Here is a 12700-nt window from a genome sequence, read left to right as displayed (position 1 = left end):
CAGGGGTCGAACCCAGGCCACCTGCATTGGGAGCATGGAGTATTAGCCACGGGGCCATGACCTCCCTGTGGCCGGAGTTTCTGGTGGAAGCACGAAACCATCTCCTGGGTAACAGATGTCATAGCAGAAATAAAGCCATGATGCTTGCTACAAGCAACACCAGGTGACTCAGCGTGCTGGGGGATACTGAGGATCTCAGACTGAGGATTAACTTGAATTGTTTACGAATGTGAGGTTCTCAACACTCTGCTTCCTTGAGATCATTTCTGTACTTGCACTCCCTTGTTTACCAAGCTTAGACTGGAAGCTGGGAGTGATTTAGTTACACAACCACATCCTGGTTGACTTCGTCCAAATAGCCCCTCTGCTCAGTTTAGCATCTAAGCCCCTTACCCATCCCATGAGCTCAGCTGTCTGGTATCTTCTATATGTATACCTTGACTCAGCCTCCCATGGACACATTGTGAACGAACGCCTCTGGGACCAAGTTCATTGTCAGAAATACAACAAGGGATTACACTAATTCCCTTTGATTTGTGGACATCAGTCAACTATAACTTTTTGGTTGCTATAGGTTTCAATAGCTATAGGTTTTACATGATAACATAATACTCTATTAACTCAATTACAACATAGCTTCTAAAAAATGACAGAGTTGGAACAGTTAGCTGCTCTTCTGGGTTCCCACAGAGCTTAGCGCATAACTGTCTCGCAGCAGATAATGTACTTGCTTCTTACACACAGATGGCTCTCCCCAGACTCATGAGCCTGGCGTCAGACGCAGGCCTGGCTTCACCCCAACCCCTGCCCTGGCACATGTTGGGTGCACAGAAAAGGCAGCAAGGACTCCAGGGCTGACACAGGACAGGGGAGAGGAAGCCCACCACCCTCATCCAATGCATGGAGCCTTCAGCAGGTGCACTGCATGCTCTTCTAAGGCTGGGCAGAGATGGGAAAGAGCTGCCCAGGGAGCAGAAAGCCACAGGGACACAGCACCATCCCAGCAACCACGCACCAACCAAGGGCCACGCTCGCAATCACACCTTTGAAAGGACAGCATCAGGCCTGCTATCCTCTGTGTGGTCCCCACTGCAATGGCCTGATGCAGAGAGGGATCTACTTTTCCACAGCCATCAGTCTCTACTGTTCTTCCACACGTAACATCAAGCATCCAAGTAAATATTATGAGATGTGCAAAGAAGAAAATGTAACTCAATTCAAGGAAAAAAGTCAATAGAAACCAAGGCACAGATTGCTCAGATATTGAAATTACTAGACAGAAATATTTAAATAATGATGATAAAAATGTTCAAGACTCTAAAGGAAAACATGTGTGAACAAATGATATGTACGTTTTAGCAGAGGAAAAAGAACTAAATGTAAATGCTATAAATCAAAGAAACCCGGAAATGAATAATTCATTTGAACATCTAAACAGTAGAACTGACATATCAGAGAAAGAATAAGTAAACTTAAAGATTAATACAATCACATAAACTGAAACACAAAGAGAACAAAGAATTAGAGAGAGAAAGAGAGAAATCATCTGAATGCTATGAGAATCAAACAGTTCAATACAGGAGGTTACAGCCCTACAGGGAAAAAAGAGAAGACAAATGAGGCAGAAGCAGTATTTAAAGAGATCACGGCTGAGAATGGCCAAAACCTCACACATGATATCAACCAACAGATTTAAAATGTCAGGAAGGTAAACACTAGGAAACCACACCTAAGCTTAATGACATTAATACAATGAAAAAACAAAGAGAAAATCTTAAATCAGTCAGAGGGGGGAAAAGCCATTATATATAAGAGGAAATGATATGGCTCAAAAATAATGAAAGACAAAATGTAATGGAACAATACCGAGTGATGTCCCCTAGAAATCTACAGTCATCAACATAGTCCTCTAGAAATGAAGACAAAGAATTTCCAAACAGACACAAGCTAAAGTAATTAAACTCCAGCAAACCAGCATATAACAAATGCTAAAAGAAGTTCTCCAAATTGAAGGAGAATTTATCACATGGAAGCTAGGCTTGCAGGAAAAGATAAAGAACACCAGAAAGGCTAAGTAAGTAAGTGAAAAAGAAATTTTTAAGATTATTTTTCATATGTATTTTTAAATGCTCTTTAAAGAAAAAAATACTACTACATTGAGGAGTTTAGAACACAAAGGGAAATGATATATGTGACAATAAGAACCCAAAGGGTAGAAGGGGAGTAATATGAATTATGATTCATAGTTTTTCCATTGTTTATGAAATAGCTTATCTGCAGTTAGTTAGAACGTGTTAGAATACATAGTGTAGAATATGTTAGAATATGCATAGTGTAATGTCTACAGCAGTGACTAAAAAAGAAAAAAACAACAAAAACTAAATTTACAAAAAAGCTATATCTAAAAAGTAAACAAATCTTAGCTGAGGAATATGCTATAAAATACCTCACCAGTACTCTAAGGGGCTTCCCTGGTAGCTCAACTGGTAAAGAATCCGCCTGCAATACAGGAGACCCCAGTTCGATTCCTGTGTCGGGAAGATCTGTTGGAGAAGGGATAGGTCACCCTCCAGTATTCTTGGGCTTCCCTTGTGGCTCAGCTGGTAAAGAATCTGCCAGCAATGCAGGAGACCTGGGTTTGATCTCTGAGTTGAGAAATCCCTGGGAGAAGGGAAAGGCTACCCACTCCAGTATTCTGGCCTGGAGAATTCCACGGACTGAATAGCCCATGGGAATGCAAAGAGTCAGACACGACTGAATACTATTCACTGCTGCTGCTGCTGCTGCTAAGTCGCTTCAGTCGTGTCTGACTAGTACTCCTCAAAACTGCCAAGGCCATCAAAAAACTGGGGAAAGTCTGAGACACTGTCCTGTCCAAAAGCAGCCTAGACGTAGGCTAGTTTATATGACTAGTTTAGTTTATATGACTAAACGTAATACAGTATCCTAATAGGCTCCTGGAACAGAAAAAGGACATCAGGTAGAATCTAGGGAAATCTGAATAAAATATGGACTTTAGCTAATAATGACATGCAGCTCATGCAGCAAATGTATTATATAAACGTCAGATGCTAACAATAGGAGAAACTGGGTATGTGGAATATGGAAACTCTCTGTATTACTGTAACAATTTTTCTGTAATTCTACATCTGTCCTAAAAAGTTTACCTGAAAAAGAAAATTTCTACTCTCAGAGGAAAAAGTCAATAGACGAGATAAAATGGAATACTGGAAAATGACTAATTCACCCAAAAGAAGCCAGAAGAGAAGACGAGAGGATCGAAGAACGGACATGACGGAGAACATCAACGTTAACTACCCAGTGAGACGCGTCAAAACTTACATTAAATGCAAATGGACTGAGTACTGCCATCAAAGAGCAGTGCGTGTCAGAGGGCTGTGTACAGGCATGCGGATACACACACACAGGCACTAACAAGACCAGCTCTACGCCATGCACAGGAGCGCACTTTATATGCACACCCAGACAGGACCTTTCCTTCACAGTTCGAAACCCAGCACAGTGGCTGGCAGCTTGGACTTGTGGAGTGCCTGCGTCAGAGGCACACGGGGCTGCAGTGGAGTCGAGGATGCTGGGCTGGCCTCCAGGCTTACTGAAAGAGAAGAACTAGTCTGATGGGAAAGGTGGCCGAGGCCAGAGCTGCTCCACCCGAGATCTTGTTACTAAGACAGCAAGTCTGAGGTCCTCCCAGCACCTCTTCCCTCAGGGTGGCCTGCACAGGGCTAATGGTCTGAGTCTGCCCCAAGCTCTGGGGGCACTTTCCTTCTAATCTGCTCCCTCAAATCAACCCCTCCTTCTTAAACCAGCCCTTGAAATAATGGTATCATTGTTCATTCACAATTTCCAAATAAGGAGACAGTGGCCCAAAAAGGCGAAGGATCAGAATCCCAGAAGGTAACCTAGTTAGTAAGCAGTGGCATCCAGATTTTGATCCTTGTCTGCCTAACTCCAAGGCCATAAACAACAACAATAGTAAAATAACACCACCGTCTTAAAAGTACATACAAGGAAAACCTAACGCCCGGAAAATACTTAGAATGAGTGATTTGCAAACATAAGTTGAAACTATGATCAGACTAAAATTATTTAAAAATGTCTTTAAGTAAAGTTACTCTTTTCTATTAAAGTGCAGGGACACTGGCATGGTGTCCACCAGCCCTACGACTGAGGACATTTCTATCGGCAGAGTCACGGGTTCCTCTGAGCCTAACGGAGAAAACCCCACAAATGAGTGTGCCTGTTGATCACACTGCCTACAGCACAGTGTGTGGCTTGTTTACGTGTAAGAAGCAGAGAGCTGCCGGGACGCAAGAACAAGCCTGTGACTGTTCAGAGACTCCCCGCTCGGCACTGGTTCCCCTCGCCCGAGCATCTTCCCTGGCATATCTTTAAGGTTAGGTGTCAGCTCCACCCTAGGGAGTGCACTTTACTTACAGCTTCAAGAAGCACACACAGCACCTTCACTGTGTGTGGATCCTCAGTGGTCTGGCAGGCTTCACCTGGTGTTTCACAGTCCATGCAATTTAGGGTGACATGGAAAAGCAGAGACATTAGTTTGCCAACAAAGGTCCATCTAGTCAAGGCTATGGTTTTTCCAGTAGTCATGTATGGATGTGAGAGTTGGACTATAAAGAAAGCTGAGTGCCAAAGAATTGATGCTTTTGAACTGTGGTGTTGGAGAAGACTCTTGAGAGGCCCTTGGACTGTAAAGAGATCCAACCAGTCCATCCTAAAGGAAATCAGTCCTGAATATTCATTGGAAGGATTGTTGCTGAAGCTGAAACTCCAATACTTTAGCCACCTGATGCGAAGAACTGACTCATTGGAAAAGACCTTGATGCTGGGAAAGATTGAAGGCAGGAGGAGAAGGGGAAGACAGAGGATGAGATGGCTGGATGGCATCACTGACTCAATGGGCATGAGTTTGAGTGAACTCCGGGAGTTGGTGATGGACAGGGAGGCCTGGCGTGCTGCAGTCCATAGGGTCACAAAGAGTCGGACATGACTGAGCAACTGAACTGAACCAGAAATGCTTTGGGGATGATGACCACTATAGGGCTACTTAAAACAGCAAGAACTGGGAATGACCAAACTGTGCAGTTATGAAGGGAATGGTTAATTAAAACTATGAGTCTCATCCTCACGCAGCCATTAAAAGTAGTTAATAAGTGAATTTTCATGTAATGAGGAAAGGCCTATGAAATGACAATTAAAAAAAAAAAAAAAAAGGCAATACTGGACCGATGGTACAGTGCTTAGGAATCCACCTGCCAAGAAAGGGAACACGGGTTCGATCCCTGATGCTCCATTAAGACTCCACATCCTGCAGGGCTACTAAGCCCACGCGCCACAACTACGCAGCCCGAGCTACCGAGCCTGTCTCCACAACAAGAGAAGCTACCCCAGTGAGAAGCTCCCATACCACAACTAGAGAAGGCCCACGAAGAACCAACATGGCCAAAAATAAAAAAAAGTTTTTCCATTAAAAAGGCAAGGCAATATGTACAATGCCTAAAGCATGTAGGTGCCCCAGTCTAGCCTTTAGCTGTTGAGATTACTCAAACTCAGGAGTGGGGTATTCTTAGCAAACCATCTGGCCACTTGTCTAAGCCACGTTCTCCAATAGAGCTTTATCACTGATAAAGCCAACATGCTAATCCCCATCAAAAAAATAAAATACTCATTTACGGTGTGACCTCGATTGTGTCTAAAAATATCACCAAAGATTCCTCCAGGGAAAAGGAGCAGAAAGCATTTTCCAAATCTTATTTAGTGAACATATTTTCATTTCATTATTAAAAAATACATAAATTATATCATGTAATTTTAAAAGGTGATACAGGAGTCTGCCCTTATTACCGTGTTTCCTGATAGAAATTATATATTGAAAGTCACACATCCAGGTCTAGAGAGGCAAACTGGTTTCCTCTAGCAAGCCCACTGCAACGGATGAGCAATGCTGCCCCAAGACTGGAAGTCTCATCCTGGGATGGGAAAACACCAAGGCTTGAGTTCTTCATCACGCTAACTGAGGGTAGGAAAAGGGAAAGCAGGAGATGCATGCTATGTTTTATTGGCATGCATGAAAATTTTTCTACCACAGAGTAGATGTGAGAGGAAGGAAAAATAGGAGGGGAATTCAGGGGCAGAATAACACCCTCCCTGAAGATGACTGCTTGCTAGGCAGGAGACTCGGGTTCCATCCCTGGGTTGGGAAGATCCTCTGGAGAAGGGGATGGCTACCCACTCCAGTATTCTTGCCTGGAGAATGCCATGGACAGAGGAGCCTGGCAAGCTACGGTCCATGGGGTCCCAAAGAGTCGGACACAACTGAGTGACTAAGCACAAAGACAGCCATGTCCTAATCTCTGGAACCTCATGTATAAGGCAAAAAGGAATGAAGACTCCGGTAGAACCAAGGTTACTGATCCTCTGACTCTAAGATAATACTGTCCGGGGTTATCTAAGTGCATGCGCTGCAGTCACAAGGGTCCACAGAGCTGGAAGAGGGGGCAGGAGAGAATCAGAGGAGGACAAGGATGAGGATGGCCACTGGCTCTGAAGACAGGCGAAGGGGCCACGAGCCTTCGGACAGCCTGCAGGAGCCAGAGAGCAAGGAAGGAAGAGCACGTCACGCAGACACTGGCCCAGGGTGGCCCATGCTGGGATTCTGAACCAAGGAGACCCTAAGACAATGAACTTGTGCTGTTTAAGTTACGAAGGTGGAGGTAATCTGTAACAACGTAATGGAAAACTAATGGGCCGAGAGGAAAGGAAAAGGACAATTACTGTTGGGATGAGGGCAGCTGGCAGGCATCAGCTTCATTTTGGCTCGCTGGCCCCAAGCAATTGAGAAGCATGATTTACACACGTGTTTACAAGAAGAGCACCCAGACCTGAAGGAAGGGAGGAGCCCAGGACTGACTCACTGGTTCTCACTCAGACTGAACCTCACCCCCAGCAAGGGCACCACTCAGCTGGGGGTTATGCCTACATCCATAGGGAGCCCAAGGGAAACCGGCCATGACTTGGGCTCCAGCTTAGTGGGGCTCCCAAAGCCCCCCAGCGCAGCTGTGTGATGGAGACCACACACACCTGCAATTAAACCATCCCCAAATGCACTTCTTCTGCACACAAACCAGAGATGTAAAACTCTGAGGAACAAATCCACAAGGATTTCAAGGCAGAGAACCTTTCAGCTATGTCTGGTTAGGAAGGGAAGATGCTCCACACTGAGACCGAGGAACAGATTAGAAGTCTAGCTCCGACTCTGGAACAGCAAGGCCAGAAATCAGCCTCCCCGGGTCCACGTCTCTCATCTGTGAAGTGAAAGTCGCCCTGACGTGCATCCTCTAGTCCTGTCACTGCACCCGTCTAGGGAAATCCGGAGTCCTTCCTCAAAGAAACACGTCTAAGAGATGTGGAATGGACATAAAGCCCTGAGCTTTCACTACATACAATGTACGCAAACACAGAACATCCCGATTGAGACGTTTCACACTCCCGCTGGGTGACATGTGGGTCCCACCTAAGAAACCCGTGTTCAATACTGACGCTAAAGCAGCTACAGAATCGACAGGCATGGCAGCCTCAGATGCCCCAACTGGCCCCTCTCTGCCAACAGCGAAGGGCTGAGATTTGGTGAGGGATGCCCAGGCCTGGGACCCCGAGGCCAAGCCCCAGTTCCGGCTCTCTCACCTCCTGGACAGTTCCCACCCCAAGCCACCTGGCTTCTTAACGACAAGAGGAGGGATCATGGGCTTCCTGTGACTTCACCCCAAGGCTGTTCTGAGCATCAGATAAGCTTGTTGACAGGGAGTGTCACCTCGGAAGGGGTATTGACACAGGCTGGCCGAGATTATAACAGCGACTGAAGTCTGTGGATCTGGGCATCGAGTCAAGACTCACGGGGGTCACTTGTCAAAGATGCAGGCTGTTCAGATGTCAAATCTGGGCAATGACGCCTACTGTGTGGAATCAGAGTGAGGTGGGTGAAGTTGCTGGCACAACGCGGGCTCACAGGAGATGCTCAATAAATGCAACCTCCAAGTGTGGCCGTCCACAGTCCCTTTCACGTTCTACCGGGACTTAGAGGTGGACATGATTTCAACAAACATCTCAGAGCATAGTGTTCCCATCTCCAAATGTGCATGCCAGCAATAGCAGCACTGATTTTAAGGGTCAAGTTGCCAAGTGCTGAGCAGTACTTTTTATGAAACAAATTCACGGGACCAGAGCTCTTGCTGCCAGTAACCACCATAAGCCGTGGTCCCGGGGAATTACCATCTACGTGGAAGAAACGTCAACTGGAGGTACTACGAGAATAAGCAGAGATCAGGAGAGCCAGGGTCTCCAGAGTCCCTGCTGCAGGCTGGTGCCATGCCAGGCATGTGAGGGTGTCTCCAACTCTCTCACCAGCGCCTGCCAGCCCAGCATCATCACACCTGCTACATCAGGGCAATCCAGGATCTGACAGTGCACACACTTGTCCTTAAAAAAATACTCTTTGCTCTAAATCACGCCAGGTTTTTCTAAGATACACACATTTTTAAATCTATTTATTCATTTTAAATGGAGGATAATTCCAATATTGTGACGGTCCCTCCAGGCTGTCACAGAGCACTGGCTCTGGACGCCCTGCGTCATGCATCAAACTCACACTGGCTACCTACTTTACATATGGCAATGTATAAGTTTCAACGCTATTCTCTCAAATCATGCCACCCTCTCCTAATCCCACAAGTCCAAAAGCCTATTCTATACATCTTACTGCAGCAAGAGTAAGCCTCTTCTCCAGTCTGCATCCTCGCAACGCTCTTCCAGGACTTGGTTCCCGAAGTACAGAGAAGTGCCACACTTGCACGAGGAGCGGGCTGGCTCAGCCCGGAAGGGGAGGGGAAGGAGGCTCTCCCTGTCTTCATTTTGAGAAGCGGCGCACTTCCGACCCGGAGGTCCGCTCTGCCGGCCGGGCGCCCTTACCTTGAAGGAGGCGTGCTGTTCCATGTGCCGTAGCAGCTGTGGCTTCTGGGCAGCCGTGTAGTCACACACCGTGCACTTGAACTGCTTGCCTGAAGAGAAGGAGAAGGAGGTGAGCAGGCTCAGGCTACAGCCCCTGCGTGTGCCTGGGGTGGGAATGAAGGCCCTGGGACACCCCAGGCCATCGGCGGGTGGGGCCCAGGACCTCAGGGGGAACCGGCAGGGAAGCACGAGGCAGCAGGCTCGGCCTAGGCGGGGGGAGAAGTGGGGGTCAGACGCCAGGGGCCACAGGGTCTCCCTAGGAGCCGGGACCCCAGCCCGAGAGCTGGGAGGAGCTGCAGAATGCCCTTCAGCCAGAGAAGAGATCTGTGTTTGGGAATTCCCAACTCCGGCAGGGAGCTTCCCAGGTGGCTCAGTGGTAAAGAATCTGCCTGCTCATGCAGGAGACACAGGAAATGCAGGATCGATCCCTGCAGGTCCTCTGGAGAAGGAAACGGCAACCCACTCCAGGATTCTTGCTGGGAAAATTCCATGGACAGAGGAGCCTGGTGGGCTACACTCCATGGGGGTCACAAAGAGTCAGACACAACTGAGCGACTAAGCAACAATGCAGGTAAAAGGCAGATTCGAGGGGGAGATAAAAGGCAGATTTCGAGAGAGAGAAAACGACAGAGAAATGTGACATACCAGCCTTTACAGAGGATTAACGTTTCAGAAATTTGTAAACATTCAGCAGTGTGATAAACAAGCCCATGTATTAAATCGACAGATACATGAGACAGGCTACATTTTTCACCTCCCGATGAGGAAAAATAAAACAACTTGCAAAAACAGCAACATGCAACCAAATATAAAGGTGACCTACTTCTCATGGCAGCATCGCTCGTCATGAACTCCTAACGGCCGCTGAGCTTTACTCAGGGACAAGCACCACGGTCACTGAACATGGTACCACAGGAACACCAGCCCCTTCTGGCGACGCGCCCACCTCTCCTTTCGCGACAAGCTGGCTGAAAAAGCTGTCCCCCCGCAGCCTCCATGCTCCCTTCCTACTCGCTCTTGAACCCACCCTCTGGAGATGGCACCAGCTCACCCTAAAACCTGTCTCACCAAGGTGACCAGTGACCAACGATGCCAACCAACCAAGCCGAAGGCAGATTTCAGCCCTTATTTCCCACAGGTTCCGCTGCACGTGGCTCTGCGCTGGGCCGTGCTCAGGGAGCCCTCTGCGCCTCCGACTCCATGCTCCCCCTGTCCCTCCGTGCCTCTCTGTTCCCTCTCTGCATACTGGAGACACTGTCTTCCATCTCCACCCTTTACACATTGCAGTCCGAGTCCCCCAGCCACACTCCCGTTCTCCTTCTTTTGTAAAACTTTGATATCAAAACCTATCTTACACTCACACTTGTTCTAATCCAGACTCACTGTCTCACCCATGAAAAGGGTTCCACTTCCGACCTTTGTAGGGGATCACTCACCTCATCACCCAAGTTAGAGACCTTGCAGCCTGCCTCAACGTCACCACGACCCCAGCTGCACTCCCCTCATTTTTTTAGCACCTGATTTCAACTCCTAATATGTTTCTATTTCCCTTTGTTTTTAAAACCTCCATACTGGTTTTAGACCCCAATCATTTGCTTTCCGGACAGTGGTAAAAGCCTTATGAACCAGTTTCCTTGTCTTCAGGTAACCCCCGCATCCATCACCCACCCTCTCCCCGCCTCCACCATCCATCCATCCATCCTGAAGCCCCATCCTCCATTCTGATCTAACACAGAAACGCCCACAGACCTTCCTGCCGAGCCCTCCAATGACTCCAACAACAGGTCAAAGCTGAGGTTCCAGGGCTGGGGCACAGAAGGTTCCCAGAACCAGAACTGACTCTCCCCTCCTGACTCCTCTCTCTGACCTCCTGTTTTGCCTTTGCCGTCTAAGACCCCTGAGCCTCTGCTAACACTTTACATGCCTGGGATGCACTGTCTCCTGGCATCTGGTCATTCTTCACTTTAACACAAAACTCAAACTGATCAACACCTCTGGCACAAGCAGGCGAGGAGCCAGCATTCCACACACTCTGTCAATGCCCCGGCTCTGTGGCATCGTCGCCACCTGCCATCAGCCACCTACAGGCAGGAACCGTGTCTTACTCATTCTGGCACTCCTAGTGCCTGAATGCGTGGCACACACTGAAACTAGCCTGTGCATTTTACCAAACTGAGCTGGGCAAGAAACAAAAAGGAAATTCTGGACAACTCACATGAATAATACTTTCAATAGGAGCAGCAAAAGGGAAACAGTTAACAGAAATACAGAAAAACAGTTAACAGCAATACAGAAATATAGAAATAACAGAAATACGGCAACTATACCTGTCATTCCAGGTGAATGACCCCCAAGCTCTAGATTCTACTAATTCTGCAAGTCCAAAGCTTGAGGAAAACCTTTTCATGCTTAAGGCAAATCAGTCATAATTGGAGAGCAATTTCCTTAGAAGAAAAGCTATGACAAACTTAGACAGCATATTAAAAAGCAGAGATAACATTGTGTTGACAGAGGTCCATCAATCCTAAAGGGAACCACCCCTGAGTATTCACGGGAATGACTGATGCTGAAGCTGAAGCTCCAATACTTTGGCCACCTGATGGGAAGAGAAAAGACTCTGATGCTGGGAAAGAATGAAGGCATGAGGAGAAGGGGACAACAGAGGATGAGATGGTTGGATGGCATCACCACCTCTATAGACATGAGTTTGAGCAAACTGCAGGAGATGGTGAAAAGACAAGAAAACCTGGCGTGCTACAGTCCAAGGAGTGGCAAAGAGTTGGTATAACTTACCAACTGAATAATAACAACAAGAGAGCAATTAACACCTTTTCTTGAACACAGTATCATCTTTTTTCAACAGAAGGCCATCTATTGCTGTACATCTCCTATCTAAACTCAGACAATCATACTTCCCTGCTGGCGTGTGACTCACCCAGAAAATCATTATTGTGCCAGGCAGCCTGAGCAGAACGGTGTCTGGGTTCCCCACTGGCACAGTGTGGGGAGGAAAGCTGATAAAACCACTCTCCACATTGATAAATATTTTCACTCATTACTAATACATCTGGACCAAAGAGTAAGAGACAAAGTACTAAAAATGATTAGTGCCTGAAATGAATAAATGGAATCACCTCGTTGGAGAGCCAGAGTCAGCCTTTTATGGATATATTCCCACGACTCAGCAAGAGACAAGGAGAGAAGGCAGCTCCTAAGAGCATCCCTTACAAGGCACAGAGTTCGGGCAATAAATATGACAAATGTTTCCAGCAACCGCTGACGCCCCCACCAAACAGGCCTGGGAGAGCACTGGACAGAATCTTTTGCTGCCTAATTAAAATAATGCAATATAGACACATGACCAAACGCAAAAAAACAATGATTTGAGACTATCAAATTGCTTTCCATTGAGATACTCCTGGGTATCACAGGGAGAGCCGGCTAGAAACACAGAATTTACTTGAGGTTAGTGTGACCTCAAAGGGCTGGGCAATGCACAGCAAATGGCTGTGTCAGTGTGAGTCCCAGAGCAGCCCGGGAAGACAAAGAAATGATGACAAAGGAAAAAGGAGGTGGGGCTTTTTTAAAAAAAACTTCATTCATTTTTCACACAACATGCCTGGCAAGCTCTGAGTACTGAGCTGCTGGCTGTCAACAGCTG

At 47.0% G+C, this 12700-nt stretch overlaps 1 protein-coding gene across 3 annotated transcripts in view; it reads right to left on the bottom strand.

Moving 5' to 3' along the window:
• Positions 1–12700, bottom strand: part of ZFAT (zinc finger and AT-hook domain containing) — a 156640-nt gene that overhangs the window by 46275 nt on the left and 97665 nt on the right. For all 3 annotated transcript variants that reach the window (XM_005215319.5, XM_002692602.7, XM_010811924.4), the window contains one exon: positions 9001–9089. In XM_005215319.5, the coding sequence (XP_005215376.3) occupies positions 9001–9089 (89 nt within the window). The remainder of the gene's footprint in view (positions 1–9000; positions 9090–12700) is intronic.

The sequence above is a fragment of the Bos taurus genome, chromosome 14, assembly GCF_002263795.3.
Source record: "Bos taurus isolate L1 Dominette 01449 registration number 42190680 breed Hereford chromosome 14, ARS-UCD2.0, whole genome shotgun sequence".
NCBI classification, from domain to species: domain Eukaryota; kingdom Metazoa; phylum Chordata; class Mammalia; order Artiodactyla; family Bovidae; genus Bos; species Bos taurus.
The sequence above is the reverse complement of the archived record's forward strand: the minus strand, read 5'-3'. Positions and strand labels throughout refer to the sequence as shown.